The sequence below is a fragment of the Colobus angolensis genome, unplaced genomic scaffold, assembly GCF_000951035.1.
Source record: "Colobus angolensis palliatus isolate OR3802 unplaced genomic scaffold, Cang.pa_1.0 Scaffold57, whole genome shotgun sequence".
In the NCBI taxonomy this organism is placed as follows: Eukaryota; Metazoa; Chordata; class Mammalia; order Primates; family Cercopithecidae; genus Colobus; species Colobus angolensis.
The window spans coordinates 1220742-1242438 of record NW_012119265.1 but is presented as its reverse complement, the minus strand read 5'-3'; the positions used below and the strand labels follow the sequence as shown (position 1 = coordinate 1242438).

At 40.7% G+C, this 21697-nt stretch overlaps 1 protein-coding gene across 3 annotated transcripts in view; it reads left to right on the top strand.

Annotated features, from left to right (window-relative positions):
* Positions 1 to 21697, top strand: part of FERMT2 (fermitin family member 2) — a 99762-nt gene that overhangs the window by 69107 nt on the left and 8958 nt on the right. For all 3 annotated transcript variants that reach the window (XM_011961810.1, XM_011961811.1, XM_011961809.1), the window contains 6 exons: positions 4732 to 4957; positions 5063 to 5165; positions 7833 to 7940; positions 11468 to 11602; positions 12598 to 12647; positions 13865 to 13989. In XM_011961810.1, coding sequence (XP_011817200.1) covers positions 4732 to 4957; positions 5063 to 5165; positions 7833 to 7940; positions 11468 to 11602; positions 12598 to 12647; positions 13865 to 13989 — 747 coding nt within the window. The remainder of the gene's footprint in view (positions 1 to 4731; positions 4958 to 5062; positions 5166 to 7832; positions 7941 to 11467; positions 11603 to 12597; positions 12648 to 13864; positions 13990 to 21697) is intronic.

Genomic DNA, 21697 nt, shown 5'->3' with positions numbered 1-21697 from the left:
ATATGGTATAAGATAGATATTTTGGTGAAAATTTTGTAAAATTTATTGCTTTAGTACTCTTTTTAAAAATATGTAATTTATAATCAGGTAAATTTTACTGTGTTAAAATATAGCAATATTTAGGAGTTTGATTATATCGGGTTTTAAATATCTACAGTAGGTGGACTCAGACTGTAATGCTTTTTGAACCCTTTATTTCTCCTCCTTATAGTTTTTAAGTTATCTTTCCATGTTGTTTAGTAAGCTCATATTTTGTTGCTAAATCTGCTACTTTATCCGAGTCTTTACTAGATTTCTGCCTCAGACGGATTTTAAACCAGGCATTCAGGAAAACAACTTAGTTGGGATTGTATCTGAACTGCGACTGAGGAATTTAAAATACCCATACCCTCTGACCCAGCAGTGCTGCTAGAATTGGGAAATAACTACACAAATGTTTATTGAAGCATTGGTTTGCAATAATGACATTAGTAACAGAAATTTTTTTTTTTTTTTTTTTTTGAGACAAAGTCTTGCCCTGTAACCCAAGCTGGAGTGCAGTGGCGTGATCTCAGCTCACTGCAACTTCCGTCTCCTGGGTTCAAGCGATTCTCCTGCCTCAGCCTCCCGTGTAGCTGCGACTATAGGTATGCACCACCACACCCAGGTTATTTTTTTTATTTTTTTATTTTTTTGAGACAGAGTCTCGCTCTGTCGCCCAGGCTGGAGTGCAGTGGCCAGATCTCAGCTCACTGCGAGCTCTGCCTCCCAGGTTTAGGCCATTCTCCTGCCTCAGCCTCCCGAGTAGCTGGGACTACAGGCACCCGCCACCTCGCCCGGCTAGTTTTTTTTTTGTATTTTTTAGTAGAGACGGGGTTTCACCGTGTTAGCCAGGATGGTCTCGATCTCCTGACCTCGTGATCCGCCCATCTCGGCCTCCCAAAGTGCTGGGATTACAGGCTTGAGCCACCGCACCCGGCTATTTTTTATATTTTTAGTAGAGACAGTTTCACCATGTTGGCCAGGCTGGTCTTGAACTCCTGACCTCAGGTGATCCACCCGCCTCAACCTCCCAAAGTGCTGGGATTACAGGCTTGAGCCACCGCACCCGGCTATTTTTTATATTTTTAGTAGAGACAGTTTCACCATGTTGGCCAGGCTGGTCTTGAACTCCTGACCTCAGGTGATCCACCCGCCTCAACCTCCCAAAGTGCTGGGATTACAGGCATGAGCCACCTTAATAGTAACAGAATTTTAAAACATATGTGCACACTAAATTGGGAATGGCTTACATACGTTATAGTACATGGAGGCAGTGTGTAGCGCTACGGGCAGACTGGCTGGATTTGTTTATTTTGAGACGGAGTTGCACTCTTGTCACCCAGGCTGGAGTGCAATGGTGCAATCTCTCATTGCAACCTCCGCCTCCCAGGTTCAAGCTATTCTCCTGCCTCAGCCTCCCAAGTAGCTGGTATTACAGGCATGCCACCACCGTGCCTGGCTAATTTTTTTTTTTTTAGTAGAGGCGGGGTTTCACCATGTTGGCCAGGCTGGTCTCGAACTCCGGACATCAGGCAATCTGCCCATCTCGGCCTCCCAAAGTGCTGGGATTACAGGCTTGAGCCACCGTGCCTGCCCAGACCGGCTGATTGATAGCTTGGCTGCAGCTTACTTGCTCCCGACCTTGAACAAGTTATTTAGCCTTGCTTTGCCTCAGTTTTCTCCTCTGAAGTGAGAATAATAGAGTTGTTGTGAACACTAAGTGAGTTATTATCACATAGTGCCTACAGAACAAATAAGAACAATGAAGTGATTAAGTATGAATTGAAGAAGATACAAACTGTAGGAAGTTGAAAGGGAGATTGGGGTGGGTGGCTGATTCTATTAAATGTGTGATTGTATTTGTTCCTTCTCCAATTGCTATAAGGAAATACCTGAGACTTGGTAACTTAGAAGAAGAGAGGTTTAATTGGCTCACAGTTCTGCAGGCTGTCCAGGAAGCATGGTGGCATCAGCTCCTGGGGAGGCCTCAGGAAACTTACAATTACAGTAGAAGGCAGAGGAGGAGCCAGCACTTCACGTGGCTGGAGCAGGAGGTAGGGGTGGGAGGGGGGAGGTGCTACGTACTTTTAAACAACCAAATCTCCTGAGAAGTCACTCACTATACAGTACCAAGGGGGGATGGTGTAAAACCATTATGAGAACTCCACCCCTGTGAGCCAGTCACCTCCCACCAGGCCTCTCCTCCACCGTTGGAGATGACAATTAGACATGAGATTTGGGCAGGGAAACAGATCCAAACTGTATCAGTGATTTAGGGGGAGTATCTTTTCTATGTTAGAAACTTTATAAAGCAAATTGTCCATTCTAACTTGACTCAGTTTTGGATAGGAATTATAAGCACACTAGGTGCACATTTTCAGTATTCTGACATTCTTTGTAACAGATTTATTTAATAGATCTTTGAAATAAACAAGACTTTGCCTAGAAGTTAATGTTTTTTCACACTTTATCTACATGCACACTCTCTGTAGCAGAAATACCCTTTGCCCAACTGAGTTGGAGTAATGTGTTGAACCCTTTTATAGGTGTGGGGTGCCCAATTAATCCTTTCAAAAGGTGTCACACAATTTTAATTTTGAAAAATACCTGTCTAGTTTAAGGATCTAGCTTTTAAAGCCCCAGGACTAACGATCCCGGTGTTCTTTAAATGCTGATAAAGAGTTCACAGCTTTGCTTTGTGTTTTAGGATTAACAGTGTTCGGATTTTAAAGGGTTTTTTGTTGTTTTTTGAGATAGAGTCTTTCTTTATTGCCTAGGCTGGAGTACATTGGCTCAATCTTGGGTCACTACGGCCTTTGCCTCCCCAATAGCATGCACCACCACTCCTGGCTAATTTTCCTGTTTTCACCATGTTGGCCAGGCTGGTCTCGAACTCTTGACCTCAAGTGATTCACCCGCCTCGGCCTCCCAAAGTGCTGAGATTACAGGCGTGAGCCACCACACCCGGCCTAGATTTTACAAGTGTTTTTAGTACTAACATTGGAAGAACACATGTCAGGGACATCAAATCAAATATCCTGTGTCTAGCAAGAGATTACATATTTTCAGTAAACACTTTTTTTTTTTTTTTAACTTTGCCTTTGCTTCCTAGACTAGGTCATGACAGCTACAAAAATCTCTAGCATTAGCACCACTTTTTCACAGGTAGTGTTTCTATCATTGCATGGGGAGAAGAGTTAAAATAGTAAGAAAGGGCCAGGCGCGGTGGCTCACGCCTGTATTCCCAGCACTTTGGGAGGCTGAGGCAGGCGGATCACAAGGTCAGGAGATCAGACCACGGTGAAACCCCATCTCTACTAAAAATACAAAAAATTAGCCGGGCGTGGTGGCGGGCGCCTGTAGTCCCAGCTGCTCGGGAGGCTGAGGCAGGAGAATGGTGTGAACCCGGGAGGTGGAGCTTGCAGTGAGCCAAGATTGCGCCACTGCACTACAGCCTGGGCAACAGAGCGAGACTCCGTCTCAAAAAAAATAGTAGTAAAGGAGATGGATTCCTAAGCTTAACCCTAAATTTAGGGAATGGAAAAGCCATTGTCTTTACATTGTTGAGCAGTGTTATACCTATTACACATTTTCTTTTGAAAAATTATGACTACAGGACAAAATATAATTTAACAGAGCTAGGACTTGGGGGAGCTGCTTGTACTTAATGTCATTCTGAACATTTTTAAATGCCTTAAATTCATCTCCTTAATTTTTGTAGTTTAAATAAGCACATACCATCAGTTGACTAATGTAACAAATAGTTATTTATGTAGCCTCTACCATATGCCTAGCCCTAATACTAAGAAATCAGAAGATAAATAAGGCAATATCCCTTCCTTTTGGGATTTGACTATTAAATATATCTCTGTTAGACTCTTTCTAGGGCAAACTTTTATCTACTCTTTTGCGTTAATACTTTATTTGTTGTACCCTAGAACTTAAAAAAAATACTTTATTCGTAAATCTGTTGAAACCTGTTTATTCACTGAGAAGACATTACCATGAAATTATTTTTAATCTATATGAATGAATTCAGTTCTATTGTGTTACCTTAAAATTATATGGATTTCAAATGGTGGTAAAAGTTGTAGACATGTTTGTCACTATGTACTTGACTAGAGCACAATTTCATTCTTTTAAGTTGAACAAAAAAAAAACCTGGTTTACTTAGGTTGTAGCTTCTAAGGTTCTCTTAAATCCACTTGAAATGTGTACTTCAGTTTATGATTCACAATTAGGGAAAATCTGTTTTTTCTTTTTCTCATTTTCTTTTCAATCTTTTGTTTCTGTCCTCTGTTGTTGCCTTTCCTTTACCTTCTGAATTCCTTTCTTTCCTTTCCTATAGGCACTGATGTTCTTTACATTGGCCCTCTGAAAGGTGAGCCTTGCCACAATTTAAAGACAAAAAATGTTGGTCTGTCTGCTTCAGCTATATCCTTATTTTCTAATTCTCTTGAACTGATTTTTTTTCCCCAGAATTTCTGCCAATTTAATTATATTCTTAAGGCTTTGTTATTACATATTTTAATGTTATAAAAGGAGAATTAATTACACATGTTCTCGTAACAGGTAAAATAATATACTAAGCTTTCCTTTCAGAATAAAACTTTTGTTTCACAATGTGCTTTTTGTCATAGTATGTGTTATTATTGAAAAATAAGATTCTGTACTGCATACTTACTACCTGTTTTTCATGTTACTTATTAGGAAGTATATATTCAAGCCCAGGACTGTATAGTAAAACAATGACCCCCACTTACGATGCTCATGATGGAAGCCCTTTGTCACCAACTTCTGCTTGGTTTGGTGACAGTGCTTTGTCAGAAGGCAATCCTGGTATACTTGCTGTCAGTCAACCAATCACGTCACCAGAAATCTTGGCAAAAATGTTCAAACCTCAAGCTCTTCTTGATAAAGCAAAAATCAACCAAGGGTAAGTTTTAAGATACAGATAAAATTGAATTTCTTTATCCAACTAGAGGTAGAAATGTTGTCTTAATTCTATGTTGTTTTCTTCCACTATTCTTAATTTGTCCAGATGGCTTGATTCCTCAAGATCTCTCATGGAACAAGATGTGAAGGAAAATGAGGCCTTACTGCTCCGATTCAAGTATTACAGCTTTTTTGATTTGAATCCAAAGGTACCGAGGGTTTAAAGGGATCTTTTTTCCCCCCATTTATTTGTTTTGTTCATATGGATGTTTGTTTTTGGAAGTTGGTGGAATAAGGAATTATTTGTATATAGGAAATCTTGAATAATTATTAAAAACCCAAACCTTTAAGCAAAAGTATTTGTATTTTAAATACGTCTATTTTAGTAGGTTGGCAGCATAACTAAACCTTTTTTATTGTTGTTATTAAGATAATGAAACTTTTGGTTGATTTGGTTTTGTTTTTTGTTGTTTTTTTTTTTTAATATCTAAGCTCTTAATGTGGCATGATTTGTATTTTAAAGGTACTCGTTTGGTACTATAGAATTAACAAAGTTCAGGCCGGGTGCGATGGCTCACGCCTGTAATCTCAGCACTTTGAGAGCCCAAGGTGGGCGAATCACGAGGTCAGGAATTCAAGACCAGTCTGGCCAACATGGTGAAACCCCGTCTCTACTAAAAATACAAAAATTAGCCAGACATGGTGGCGTGCGCTGGTAATGCCAGCTACTCGGGAGGCTGAGGCAGGAGAATCGCTTGAACCTGGAAGGTGGAGCTTGCAGTGAGCCAAGATTGTGCCACTGCACTCCCTCCTGGGCAACAGGGCAAGACTCCATCTCAAACAAACAAACAAAAAAAGAATTGGCAAAGTTCATTTTTAAAATTTAAGACCTCTCTTCAACTATATTTAAGTAAAAGAAAAGTTTCAGAAAGATTACCTTTTCAGTTACTTTTAGATTACTAATTACGTGCCAAAAGATGTTGCTTCAAAAAAAAGGTTTTTTCTTGAGACAGGGTCTCATTCTGTCCCCCAGGCTGGATGCAGTGGCGTGATCATGACTCACTGCAACCTCAAAGTCCTGGACTCAAGCCATTCTCCCACTTTAGCCTCCCAAGTAACTGGGACTGCAAGCTCACCCAGCCATACCTGGCTAACTTGATTTTCTGTAGAGAGAGAGTCTCACTTTTTCATCCAAGCCGGTCTCAAAACTCCTGGGCTGAAGTCATCTTCCTGCCTCAGCCTCCCAAAGTGCTGGGACTACCGGCCTGAGCCACCATGCCCAGCCACATTTTTCTTAGGTCTACATATTTTTCCTCGGTAACAGGCAAACACTGTTATTTGTCTGTACTATGATTGGTATTATCTCAGCTACCATAGTACTTCACTTTTCTGGTAAGATTTAACTTTGCTATAAATATCTGAAAGTTTTTTCCCTGTCCTTGGCACAGAGGTTTGAATCTTCTACTTCTCTTTCAGCCTGGGGGAAAAAACCTCTCTTGGCTACCCTCTCATCTTTTTCATGTTTGGACTATAGTATAGATTTTAATGTTATGTTTATCATCTTTTATTATATGCTTAAGTAATTCTTTATACAACAGTAAAATCTCTATAATAAAATTATAGAAAATAATTTTAATTCATTTTCAGGCCACATCTTATCTACTTTTAGTAAAGCCAAAGCTACTTTGGGAATAGTTAACATTTGTGAGGGGAATGGAGATGTATTTTGTCAACATTCTAAAATACATGTTGAGCATTCCTAATTTGAAAATGTAGAGTGCTCCACAAGCTAAAACTTGTGAGGACTGACATGATGCTGAAAGGATATGTTCATTTTGGATTTCTGTGTTAGGCACACTCAACTGGTATAATGGAATATTCCAACATCTATACAAATTCTAAATTCAAAACAGAAGGTCTCAAGCATTCTGGATAAGGAATACTCAATCTATAGTATTCTTAAGGCATTACTATTGACTTTTATTTATATAATTAAATGGATAATTGAATAACATGTAAGTAAACATTTTCCACAGGTATATTTGCCCTGTGTTTTGCATACTTAAAATAACTGCCGTTTCCACGGACTTGCCACTTTATCTGGGTTATGCTTCTCTACAGTGAACAAAAAGTTCCCCAAAATAATTTGCTTTCTGATTACATTTTAGTATGGCAAGTTGCAGTAACGACACTGAAAAATAACTGGTAGTTCTGCCTTACTTTAATGTCATCAAATTAGATTTCTTATGTTAAAGGCTATAATGTCTAGTGGTTATTTCCCTGAAAAATAACATACAGGATCTACTTTTAATACAGTAAAATCAATTATTCTCTGTCATATTTTAATGTCTTTTTTTTTTTTTTGAGACGGAGTCTTGCTCTGTCACCCAGGCTAGAGTGCAGTGGTGCGATCTCGGCTCACTGCCAGCTCCCCCTCCCAGGTTCACACCATTCTCCTGCCTCAGTCTCCCAAGTAGCTGGGACTATAGGCATCCGCCACCACACCCAGCTAATTTTTTTTTTGTAGTTTTAGTAGAGACGGGGTTTCACCGTCTTAGCCAGGATGGTCTAGATCTCCTGACCTCGTGATCCTCCCGCCTCGGCCTCCCAAAGTGCTGGGATTACAGGCGTGAGCCACTGTGCCTGGCCTTTAATGTCATTTTTAACAGAAAATTAGATGTGGGCATATATATGCATGACTGACCTATAGGTATCCTTCTAATAATACTTGATTATAAATAAAAATTCTTGCTTGTAAATTAAAATCCCAGGGGAAAAAAAGTATTAAATTTTTCTTGTCAATTGAGTATTCAGAGTTTGAAATTTTTCAATGGTAAAGGTTATATATTACAAAATAACTATTTCTCTTGCTGCAGTATGATGCAATCAGAATCAATCAGCTTTACGAGCAGGCCAAATGGGCCATTCTCCTGGAAGAAATTGAATGCACAGAAGAAGAAATGATGATGTTTGCAGCCCTGCAGGTAGTTGAAAGGTCTAGGAAATGGGACCTATTCCGGTAAAGGGTAGGGAGGTATTTTTAAACAGTAAAGTGGAATAGTAATTCCAGTAACATTTCACAAGACAGAATTTTTGCCATGAAGAAAGTGAGCAGACACTTAGGAAAGCAAAACCAATACATTTTAGTTTTATTTTTTATCTTTTCCAAGAGTTTAGTGGTATACTTAAGTACTTTTCTCTATTTTGTAGGAAAAAATTTATCCTCTCACCCCCAAATATATATCTGCTCAAAGCTCCTCAGTTTTTCCTTGGAAAGAAAATATTTATTAAAAATTAGATTTCTGAAATCTAATCTGAAGCTTACCTGCATAATTTCATAAATAGCTGGGGATGATACAACACATTATAAAATGGGCTGTAGCACAGCAATACTTTTAGGTGATAAGATTTAGAGAGACTAGTGGAACCAAACCTTTTTCTACAGTGATAATTCTTTATTTTTTTTTTTTTGAGACGGAGTCTGGCTCTGTCTCCCAGGCTGGAGTGCAGTGGCCGGATCTCAACTCACTGCAAGCTCCGCCTCCCGGGTTTACACCATTCTCCTGCCTCAGCCTCCTGAGTAGCTGGGACTACAGGCACCCGCCACCTTGCCCGGCTAGTTTTTTGTATTTTTAGTAGAGACGGGGTTTCACCGTGTTAGGCAGGATGGTCTCGATCTCCTGACCTCGTGATCCACCCATCTCGGCCTCCCAAAGTGCTGGGATTACAGGCTTGAGCCACCGCACCCGGCCTACAGTGATAATTCTTAAGTAGATAACTGACAAGCTTCCTTAGATTAAATCAGTTTTTTCATATGTGGTTCTTACATATGTGGTTCTTACATGCCACCTTCTTCAGAATTATAGGGGAGCTTATTTAAAAATTAATTATCCACTTCATTAATAACTTTAAGGTGGCATCCACATATCCACATTCTTACAGATACTGAGGTCTGGTGACCAAATTAATTCATCTTTCTTAAATTTCAGATACCCTAGTAATGCTTTGGCAAGTATTCCCGGTTATGATGGGATTCTAGGTTCAGCCTAAAGTCCTGATGAAGTTGGTGTTCTATAAATAACAGAAGTACAGGAAGCAGAGTTGACATTCAGTTAAGAACTTTTCACTGTAGAAAGGATTTTGTTTTTCCTTAGAACACAAAAATGTTCTCAGTCTTCTGGATGCCTTCTTTTATGCATCCAGAAAAGTTTTCAGTTGTGACTCAAAAAGTTGCCATTAGAAAGCAAGAATGGGGAGTGAGATGAGCAAAAAAAAAACTAAATAAAGCAAGAACATCTAATTTTCACCTTAGTTTACGTAATGAGAAGAGTGGCAAAGAAGCGTAGACAAGGAAAATCTCAGGTGACAGATATTTTCAGTTATTTTCTAGGGACTTGCTTAATGAGTCAATTAAGATCCTGTATTGTGTTTCCTGATAATTCTGACTCTCTGGTGAATTTCTTGAATTAAATTCTGGAGCAGTTTGTTGGGAGTCCCCTTACCTGGTTATGGCTTTCTTCCTGCATCCTTCTCACTTTGATACAGGCTCATGATTTTCTAGTGGAGGTTTTGCCAATGATACAATAATAATACCTGTAAAATATGTGTGAAAGACCACAGATTTTATACTGTTGCTTTATTTTTATATTAAATAGTCATGTTTATGGTTGTTTTTAAAACCAACAGATGCCTGTTGTATGCGTGGCACATAGTAGGTGCTCAAAACGTGTTTGTAAAATGAGAGTACACACAGTTGTGTTCTCACAGGAATGACGTGATTCTGCAGCCCCCCTCACCGAATGTATTGTGGACATTCTGTATCAGTACAGAAAGAACACCTCAGAAGACCATAGGTTTCAGTTCATGGAAGTGGAATGGTCTCAAAACCATAGCCCTCCAAGACCATTTTAGAATCTAGATTTAATGAGAGTATTTTGGCATACAGATACCTTGAGTTGTTAGAGGCTTTCTCAGAGACTGACCCTAAGTTTGTATGAAACCATCTAGTATCAGAATAAGGAAACTGAAAGTATGGTGAGGAGGAGATGCCTAGTATTTTTTCTTTCAGACAGAGCCTATACTCTGAAGTATACTCTCCTTGGGACATCTGGATCGTTGTGTAAAGTAAATTTACGATAGTAAAAAGAAGCAAAATAATACAAAACAAGAAGGTGGGGATAAAAAGTAAAGTAGATGAATTAGTCACATTGTTTTTAAAGCATTTATGTCAGAGTATGTATTAAGAAATTTAAGATATCCCTTGCACTTTTGAAAGCAAGGCTGGATTTTTTAAGTCCCATTCACAGCCAGGATTTCTCCAGTATGACTCATAAGGACATTTTGCATCAGAATTACCCAGAGCAGTGAGTAAAACTGCAGATTCCAGGCTGGACCCCAGACTTCCTGAATCAGGATCTCTGGAGTAAACCTAAGGATCTGTATTTTTGACCAGTTCTTCACTTGATTCTTAATATACTCTGACATTTGGGACCTGAGGACCTCAACCTCTACCTCATTTTCCGTAATTTATGAACATGGACATTTCTGCCATTGTAAGATCTCATTTCAGCACAATTGAAGTAGCCAGAGACTATTCATTACCAGTCACTAAACCTTAAAACACAGAAGAACATTGGTAAGTGGCCTCAGATTAGTTCACTAAATGCTGCCATGAAATGAATGTATTAAATGAATACTTCAGACATTTGGAACACCATTTGTTGCTTTGAAAGGTAATTGGATTAAGATTTAAAGGTTCTGCTGACCTTTGTAGAAGACTTAAGGTTTAACATAAAAATCTATTAGATTATGAATATTGGTTCTAAGTCACTTACTGAAGTATATTTAAAATCAATAACTATTCTGTATCCCAAAATTTTCCTGTCTACATATGAGTAGTCACCACTACTGACTGCTCTCTCTCCACCCCTCCCCACCCACATGTATGTGGGTATCCATGTGCGTACTCAACGTACAAACATTCTTACATATGAGAATACAGAGCATTGAATCGAGGATGGGGAAAAGGTGGAGCTTTAGCTTTTGACATAGTAATGATGACTTTCTCCTGGGTAATAGGAGCAAGGTACAGCATTCAGTGTTCATCCGTTTCTACAAAAGACCTTACGCATATTCTATATGTCCATTCAATATTTCTTGATAACAGGCCCTGTTATAGACACAGGGAAGATTACAATGAAAAAAAAAAGTCAAATCTCTGTTAATGTGAAATACAGTTGAGGACAGTTAACTCTCTTAAGTCTAAGGGCCCCCAAACGATGAATTCATTGGCATGTGTCCAAAGACCCTACGTCTTTTGGATAAATATTTATTAGCAGGTTTAGGATACTGATTTCAGGTGCCATGCCCTTTATTTCCTTTCGTTCTAGTTCCCAGACGCTTCTGTCTTTTCCAATTAAGGTACTGAAAAGCATTCAATATAGATTCAGATAGTAATTTCATCTTAGAGTTTTACAGTTATAGCAATTTAATAAAATAATTCTGGTTTCAGTATCATATCAATAAGCTGTCAATCATGACATCAGAGAATCATTTGAACAACAGTGACAAAGAAGTTGATGAAGTTGATGCTGCCCTTTCAGACCTGGAGATTACTTTGGAAGGGGGTAAAACGTCAACAATTTTGGTAGGATGAATCTTTTTTTTAACCTACTAATTTAGCTTGAATTGATGCGTTCCATTTTGTGGATTTAGGTTCAAAGTATTTGGGGGGTGGTGGAGAGAAATATTTAATGCTTTAGAGAGAGAAATCAGATGTTAGTTTTTCAGGAACTTTGAGCAAAGTGGTGGTTTTGTTTTGAGACAGGGTCTTGGTCTGTTGCTCAGGCTGGAGTGCAGTGGCGCACACCATAGGTCACTGCATCCTCAAACTCCAGGGCTCAAGCCATTTCCTGCCTCAGCCTCCTGAGTAGCTGAGACTACAAGCATGCACCACCACACCTGGCTAAATTTTTAATTTTTTTAGAGATGGGGTCTGACTGTGTTGTCTAGTCTGATCTCAAACTCCTGGCTTTAAGCAGTGCTCCTGCCACCGCTGGGAAGTTTGTTTGTTTCTAAAGTAGTAATGTATTCGTCTCTAGTGCATGCAACACAGTAAGAATAGATCTAATACTCTAATACTCTGCAAATTCTTTTACAAGTGATGAGAAGACATTTCTGCAGAGGAAAATAATCTCAAGTCATGGTAAAAATCCACTTAGTGATGTGCACATTTGAAATATTACAAAAAAAAATAGATCTCGGGAAAATTGTGAAACGCTGGGTTTGGTTTTTAAGTATAGGGATTAGTTACTGCTGAAGAAACACTTCGGGCCTTTTACAATGTGCAGATTTATATGCAGCTACAGTTTCAGCGGTATTAAAGATAACATATTTTCTTATGAGTTGTGTCAATTGCCATTTTGATGAAAATTTTGTTAACCTTTTATGCTATTTGAAAATGCCTTTGTACCAAGAATATGGTCCATAAGACCATGTAATGTGATTGTGTTAAAATCTTTATCATCTGTATTTTATGTCATTCTGTTTAAGTAAGCTAGTTCTTGATATCAGATACCAAACATTAGAAAGAATTTCAAATACTAAAAAATAAAAATAAAAAAGGATTTAACTCTCTCCTAGGGTGACATTACTTCCATTCCTGAACTTGCTGACTATATTAAAGTTTTCAAGTAAGTACAAAAAGAGGAGGGATTCCAAATATTAATGACTGTCAGTTTTATAGTCATGGTCACGTTGAAACTAACTGTAAGTTTGACTAACGCATCTACTGTAAACAGATTCACCAGTTAGGTGAACACCAAATTACCATGAGAGAAAATAACCACTTTTATGAAATTAAAATCACAGTGCTCATTCTTTTATCAGATAAACATTTTTCTTTTAAAAAAAAGATCGTGAAACCTAGATTGCATCATACAGATGCTGAAACGGTAATACAGTGGCACAGCCCCTCTGGGCCTCAGTTGGAAGCAGTACATAATGAACCGTGTTACTGCCAGCGATTATTTCCTCGTTCAGAGCGCAAGATTCTACTGAACTCTGTTCATTTGTTCATGGAACATTTTATATAAAGTTCTAGTATATCTGATCAAGATTTGTAAACACTATCCAGCTACATTCCACAGAATCAGGAGAGCTCGGCATTAAGGCAGAGAGGAGAAAAAGGAAAGGAGATGATGTGGAAAATACTGTTTTCTACTATATAAGATAAAACTACTCTAGAATAAAACATTTACCGTAGCTGAACATACAACAGTTCAAAATATGGAACATTTCTGAGATAAGGGCATGATTTCAGATGCCACTACCCTACCCTTTCTCCTTCCCCCTTGACACATTTCTCATCTACCTGCACCTTAAGGTCCTTACACACCCTCATGACTGCTCTGTCATCTTCCTTCTGTATTTGACATTGGAGTGGCAAGTTAATGTCACCATTGGAATTTACCCTGGAGAAAGCAGCACTTCCCCCACTTTCAGTCCTGCCAGGTAAACTTGCATCTTTATAGAGGCCCCAAGGCAACTCTGCAGACACCCATAAACCTGCAGGTAATTACAGGATTTAGGAATCTTCCAATTACTGACATTTACTTCACCTTTCTTTTCCTACCCTTCCCATGTGACTCCTAGTTAGTGATAGATGTGATGACTACAGCTGCAGAATACTGGAACACAGGCACGCTGTTTGTGTGATTGTCTAGAGTAGATTGAGAAGGGAGGCTCGTATCCAGTAACAGCAGCACTGACTCTAAGACACTGACCAAGGGGGATCGATGTCAGCACGTGTAAAACTTGACCCCAGACTTAATATTGTGAAACTTTGCTAATATAGCGTTAATAAAGTTACTTCAGAGTGATTTTGTTGTTAATTCTGTTTCATACATAGGCCAAAAAAGCTGACTCTGAAAGGTTACAAGCAATATTGGTGCACCTTCAAAGACACATCCATTTCTTGTTATAAGAGCAAAGAGGAATCCAGTGGCACGCCAGCTCATCAGATGAACCTCAGGGGTAAGGAGAGCCTGTCACGGCTGTTGATGGTGGCATCCCCATTGGCCTAATAGTCAATGAGCCACTTGCTGGGATAAACAGGTTTTTTTTAAATCAATTTCTTTACTCCTTTGGGTACTTTAAAAATGTTTAGATGTGTCTTTTTTTACATAGTCTTTTTCACAGTTTTGAAGTATTCAATTCCACATAAATATTTCGTTGTAATGTCTTTGTGCAGACCTGACCTGAAATGTATGACTTAACTTTTCTTTTTTGTTTTTTGAGAGGGAGTCTTGCTCTGTTGCCCAGGCTGGAGTGCAGTGGCACGATCTTGGCTCACTGTTACTTCTGCCTCCTGGGTTCAAGCAATTTTCGTGCCTCAGCCTCCCCAGTAGCTGGGATTACAGGTGTGCACCACCACACCCAGCTACAAGGTTTCATCATGTTGGCCAGACTGGTCTTGAACACCTGGCTTCAATTGATCGGCCCACCTTAGCCTCCCAAAGTGCTGCGATTACAGGTGTGAGCCACCACACCAAGCTGATTCTGCATTTCTAACTTGTCAAGGAAGCATAATGTCTTTCCAGTTTCAGCATTAAGGACATTTAGAGTTTCCTTATTCTGCAGGGACTGCCTCTTTGTCTGTTTTGGATTCTGCCTTATTTTCAGCCACGTTGTAGTCATCCCTGGGCTTTCATCTTCAACATCCTGCTCTTCCTCACCCTCACTGATGATAGGCTGGTCCCACTCAGGGTCCTGAGCCTCTGAATTTTCCTGGCTCGCCAGTAGGGTCGCTGACACTTTCAGAGTTTGGGCAGGTCCTTCCCTTCCTCTTCGCCTTCCCCAACACCTCTTCCTCACATAGTTTTTTCTTTGCTCTCAGCCTGGCTTCTGAGGCCACTCCAGGATATTCCTCGGAGGCTTCTAGCTGACACCTTGAGTCTCCTTGGTTTCCTCTTGTCTTTTCAAATCCAAAGCTATCTCAGAACCAGGGGCTGGGATTTGGGTTGCTCATTTCCTTTCCCTCAGGGCATTTGTGGCAGGCCTGCTTCCTACAGCCTGGGCTAAGCCTGGATGAAGGCTAAGCTATTGGCTTTGTTTTGGATTTTGTTTTTCCTTTTCTTCAGTAAGGTCTATGAGCTACAGCTTAATTTCCTATTTCATTGATTTCTTCTATTGGTTCTTTGTACTTCTCTTTCACCTTTTTCATCTGATGATGGCTGGCTCAGCTGGTAGGCGAATTTCCTCTCCAGATTAGTCTGGTTCTTCTGCAGATAGATGGCATTCTGCTGCTGTGATTTCTTTGCAGAGCGTTAATGAGCCTCTCACTTGGGGTAACACTTTTCAATAAAATCACCTGGTTCGCTTTCAGTTTAGATACCACTTCCTCCAGAAAGCTGTATCCCCTGAGGACCACTCTCCCGTGAGCACACACCCTTGGCACCTGGCATGCCTTTTGGATGATGCAGTCAATCGGCTGACTCCTCACTGTCTGTTCCATAGTCCTCTTACTGTATCTTCCCTTAGAGCAAAGACTAAAAAACTAAAATACACTTTCTAGACTCATTTCCAATGAGACTTAGATCCTAGTCAGATGCATTCATGGGAGACTTGAATTTGGAATAGAGTTAAGACACAGAAAATGAAAGGAGGGTGGTATTTCTAGGCGCTGGAGCTAACACCTGCAGCCATAGCCTCCTGGTTTCCCACCTGCTTGATAATAGCAAAGGTTGCACCACCCTTGGCAAGCCAGTTCAGAGTTATTCCTAGTGGCCCAGCCCATCTCTTCTTTGGGTACATTTGTACGTACACATGTTTTCGTAGGTAAGGCAGTATATGCCTTTCTAACTCGAAGTACTCAGATGTGGACAACAGCACCAAGGAAAAGGGCTTCAGACTGATTTCACAAAAATGACTCCCAAAACAATTTCATTTAACACTTAAAACACAGACGTGCTTTTCCTGATTCATATTTCTAAATTGTACTTGGTACCATCATGTATCATTTAACAGTAGAGATACATTCTGAGAAATGTGTCACCAGGCAATTTTGTCATTGTGTGAGTATTATGGAGTATGTGTACTTACACAAACCAAGATGGTATAGCCGACTGCACACCTAGGCTGTAGGGTATAGCTGATTGCTCCTAGGCTACAACCTGTATAGCATTTTACTGTACTGAATACTGTAGACAACTGTAACACAGTAGTATTTGTTATCTAAACGTATTTAAATCTAGAAAAGGTACAACTTGGGTGGGCACGGTGGCTCATGCCTGTAATCCCAGCACTTTGGGAGGCCGAGGCTGGCGATCACCTGAGGTCGGAAGCTGGAGACCAACCTGACCAACATGGAGAAACCCCATCTCTACTAAAAATACAAAATTAGCCGAGCATGGTGGCACATGCCAGTAATCCCAGCTACTTGGGAGGCTGAGGCAGGAGAATCGCTTGAACCTGGGAGGCGGAGGTTGCAGTGAGCCGAGATCACGCCATTGCACTCCTGCCTAGGCAACAAGAGTGAAACTCTGTTTCAAAAAAAAAATGGTACACTTGTATAGAGCAGTTTCCATGAATGGAGCTTGCAGGACTGGAAGTTGCTCTGGGTGTGAGTGGGTGGTGAGTGAATGTGAAGGCCTAGGACATTACTATACACTACTGCAGACTTTATAAATACTGTATACTTAGAATGCATGAAATTTATTTTAAAACTTCAGTAATTTTCTTTCTTCAAACCTTTGCTTACTGTAACTTTATAAACAACTTTTAACATCTTGACCCTTTTCTAATGACACTTAGCTTAAACATTGTACAGCTATACAAAAATATTTTCTTTATATTCTTATTCTATATGCTTTTTTTATATTTAGATTTTTAATTTTTTTTTAACCTTTTGTTAGCTTAAATCACAGGCACACACATTAGCCTAGACCTCCACGAGATCCGGTTCATCAGTATCACTGTCTTTTACCTCCGCATCCTGTCTCACTGGAAGGTCTTCAGGGGGAGTAACAAGCATGGAGCTGTCATTTCCTCTGGTAACAATGCCTTCTTCTGGAATCCCCCTGAAGACCTGTCTGAGGCTGTTTTACAGTTACCTTTTTTATTTAAGTAGAAGTATATTGTAAAATAATGATAAAAAGAATAGTATAGTAAATACATAAACCAGTAACGCAGTCATTTATCATTATCAGGTATTATGTACTATTTGTAATTGTACATGCTGCATTTTTCTGTGACTGGCAGCAGAATAGGTTTGTTTACACAGATGTGAGCTATGATATGACAGCTACAGTGTCACTAGGCAGTAGGAATTTTCAGTTCCATTATAGTCTTACGAAGGTACTGTCGCTGTCATATATGCAGTTTGTTGTTTACCGAAATGCTTTTATGCAGTGTGTGACTGTATATCGTACATTAGGATAGATTTACTGTATTTCAACACAGTGTTGAAATCTGTACCCTAGTACGTGAGCTCTGCCTAGTAGTCACTTAAACTGTTGCTTTTAAAGTTACACAGGGCGGGTGCGGTGGCTCACACCTGTAATCCCAGCACTTTGGGAGGCCAAGGTGGGAACTTGAGGTCAGGAGTTTGCGACCAGCCTGGTCAACATGGTGAAACCCTGTCTCTACTAATAATACAAAAATTATCTGGGCCTGGTGACATGCGCCTGTAGTCCCCGCTACTCCAGAGGCTGAGGCCGGAGAACGGGCGTGAACCCGGGAGGTGGAACTTGCAGTGAGCCGAGATCGCGCCACTGTACTCCAGGTTGGGCAACAGCGCAAGACTCCAACTCAAAAAAAAATAAAAAATAAAGTTACACAAATTAAAAAAAAAATAGAAAAACTCAGTCCTGAGTAGAGAATTGCTGTTCCCACATGTTGGAATTCTGTAATTTACCTGAAACTCTTAATTAGGCTCACTGCCTTCCTCCCTCAGTCACTGGCATTTCACTTTTGGGTGTCTGTCATTCTTTGCTGCCCTCAGGATCCACTGCAGCCTTCTCCTGCTTCCCTCTTCAGCGGCCCAGGACCAGCATAAATGATCCACTGTTGACTTTGAGACTAGAACTGTCTTCTGGCGCCTGTTCTCACTGTCCCTGTTACATCTTAACCTTCTTTCTGTATAACTGAGAGGTCAAGTCCTGGCACGGAATTAATAAGTTTATAAGCTGTTCTCAGTTTTCATCCCGCTGTTCCCAAGTCCTCTGAAAGGACTCATCACACTGATGATCACACTCATCGCAGGCACCACACTGCTAACACCTTGACCAAGAATCAAATGGCCTGGATGCTGCTCTTCCGCTAAACAAGGCCTGTGATTTCTGTTGTGTCCTTTTTTGAGACTATGTTGTACATGCTTATCTCCAACTCTTGGGCTCAAGTGATCCTTCCGCCTCCGCCTCCCGAGTAGCTGACACTGCAAGTGTGCACCACTACACCTGGTTTAGATCTGTGAGTTTGGAAAGACAGGACATCTGGGCCTATAGTGTCTTCTTCTGAGAAATGAGAGTGTTAGACTGGATGCCAAGGCTTCATAGAGATCTAAAACGCAAAGTTCTAAAAATTCATTTCAGCTAATACTAAGTGAACTCCTGTGCCACAAACTACTGGGTAGTAGAGATACAAGGGAGAACCACTTACAGTCCCAATCCTCAAGATGGTTTAGAGCATGTTGGGGAGATAAAATTGCAATTGGGGTAATAAATAGTACTTTGGAAAGTAAGGAAAGGAGCAAGGGGTAAGGGTGCTCTATAACTTAACCTTCAGTGAGGATGGAGAGACCTCATTAGGGATAGAGAGCCAGGCACAGTGGCACATGCCTGTAATTCCAGCTACTCAGGAGGCTAAGGTGGGAGCATCACTTGAGCCCAAGAGTTTAAGACCAACCTGGGCAACATAGCCAGACCCCATCTCAAAAAAACAAAAGCCTAAAGAAAAGCACCAGCAACTGCAGAGAGTTTTGTGCTGCTGGAATATAGAATTTAAGGGAAAGGATGAATACTTCCTTAATAGCTATTGAATGTGATTCCTGCTAACATGAGAGATAGTCGCAGAAGAATCTGGCAGACATTAGATGATAAAAATGGTAGATTGTTTTTTGAACTGGCAGCAGTGACATGTCACTGAAAGAATATTAACACAAAAATGACAAGATCCATATTTATACCAGTCACGGTGCAGAGGAGTCATTTTAGAGAGATGATAGTAATCCAAATTAAGGTAATCAACATGAGATGAGAAAAGGGGCAGACTGAATAGATACTGAGGAAGTTTGGTCGATAGTCTGGGTGATTTATTTGGGAGGAGGTTGAAGTGGGGTCATTTTTCTGACTTGTGCATTGAGTGGATAGTGTGATACTGAGATAAGAATGTAGAAGAACGAACTGGGTTTGGGGGAAAAGATGAGTTTAATATGGGGATATTTTGAATTTGAGGTGCCTATGGGATATCTGTTTGGAGCTAGCCTGTAGACATTGGGTTGGGGAAAGATGCACATGCTCCAGATGCTGATAGGGTAGCAGTTAGCAGTAATGCTAAGTGCAGCCACTGGAATGATGGTCTGTAAATGTGAGAAGACAAGACGAAGATCAGAACCCTGCAGATCACCCATGTTTAAGAGACAGGGCAGGTTAGAAGAACGGGACCTTGCAAAGGAAACAAAAAAATCACATAGGAAGACTGTGGCAATGAGGTATGATGAAAGCTAACATAAAAGTCATTTCAAAAGGACAGAGTAGTCAACAGTGTCAAATACTGTAGTAAAGTAAGGTAGTTAGGCCAGCATAGTATCTAGCCATGTGGTTCGTGACCTTGATAAGAACAAACTGAGTAGACTTCAGTGGTTTATTGAGTATGGAGCCAAAGTACAATCATTGAGAAGTAGATAAGAGATGGGCACGGTGGCTCATGCTGGTAATCTCAACATTTTGGGAGGCCAAGGCCGGTGGTGGATTGCTTGAGACCAGGAGTTTGAGAACAGCCTGGGCAACATGGTGAAACCCTGTCTGTATTGAAAAAAAGAGAGAGAGAGAGAGAGGAGACAAAGCTTTTTAATGAACCTTATCTGTGACAAGGAAGGGGGAAAGAGGTAACAGAAAAGGGAAGTATGTTGTGGTATAAGATGGGAGAGATTCGAGGAAATTAAATGCTGATGGAAATGTGGCAGTAGAAAGAAGGAAATCTAGTGTCTGAGAGAGAGGATCTCAGTGGTAGAGCAGGGTTCCTGGGATGGTAATGAACTCAGCCCACTTGGATAGGAAAGCTGGAGGATGACGGCTGCCTCTCGCACTGTGTGGAAGCAAGGACAGCTAAGTTTATCTTCTAGGGTGGCAGGAAATGGATGGACTTAACTTCTGGTGGCTTTCATTTTCTTGGAGACAAGAGATGGAGTTGTCCCTTGAGACTAGGTGACACTGTAGGATGTCTGAGAAGATTTGAAGTAGGCATTGTTGAAAATGTCTGTATAAACACAGAAGGATGCAAGCATAAAGGGCCCAGCTGAGGTTGGTATCCTTGAATCTCTAGTGAAACCTTTTTTACTTACTCCTTCCCATCTTGCAGTGCTAAGCAGCCTGAGTATAGGCAAGGAAAAGATAGAGGGATTTATTTACCTAGGGGGCAGATTTAACTAGAATGTATAATGTGAAGACAGTGAGTCTCGGCAGTTGGAGTGGATGTCCAGTGAATGTGGTCCAGGCTGGATTGGGAAGGAGGGAGCTGTTGCTTCCTTCTGTTGCTGTCGGGGAGAAAGTGGAGGGGTTGCAGGAGAGGGTTCCTCAAAGAGTTTGATAAGAGTTAGGATTGGCCAGGCACGGTGGCTCAAGCCTGTAATCCCAGCACTTTGGGAGGCTGAGACGGGTGGATCACAAGGTCAGGAGATCGAGACCATCCTGGCTAACACAGTGAAACCCTGTCTCTACTAAAAAATACAAAAAACTAGCCGGGCGAGGTGGCGGGCACCTGTAGTCCCAGCTACCCAGGAGGCTGAGGCAGGAGAATGGCGTGAACCCGGGAGGCGGAGCTTGCAGTGAGCTGAGATCCGGCCACTGCAGTCCAGCCTGGGCGACAGAGCCAGACTCCGTCTCAAAAAAAAAAGAGTTAGGATTAGAGATTGTGATCAGAATCGGCTGTTTGCATTTCACCTTTCAGAAGTACACTAATTGGGTAACTGAGGAAGTCCAGTGGTTGCCGTGGAAGCAGGTAGCTGAGGTGGCATGGAATGGGTGTTTGAGATGTGGCCCAGTGTAGGCCTCTGAGCCTACACTAGTGGCTGAGTTACCACCCACTTTATCTCTCCCTGTTTAGTTTTCTTGTTTTTTTAAAAGAGGCCTAATTATTATGGAATTGTATACTGTAAATCCTCTTGAATTATTAATGATACTTGTGCAATAGATTATGTACTTTCAAACAACTGTTTCAACTTTGCACGTTTAACAGTTTGTCACACACGTTCTCATCATTCTAAAGCCTGTATAAAAGGAGATACAAAAGAAGACATTTGTGTGTAGTAAATATTTTAAAAAGAAAACAAAGGGCAGGAGGGAATCCACCAAATTCATGGTACGAGTTGCTAGGGAGGAGAATGAAGAGGGCCTCTCCTTTATTTAAAGTGGTGTTTTTTTTTTTTTTTTTTTTTTTGAGACGGAGTCTCGCTCTGTCGCCCAGGCTGGAGTGCAGTGGCATGATCTCGGCTCACTGTTACTTCTGCCTCCTGGGTTCAAGCAAT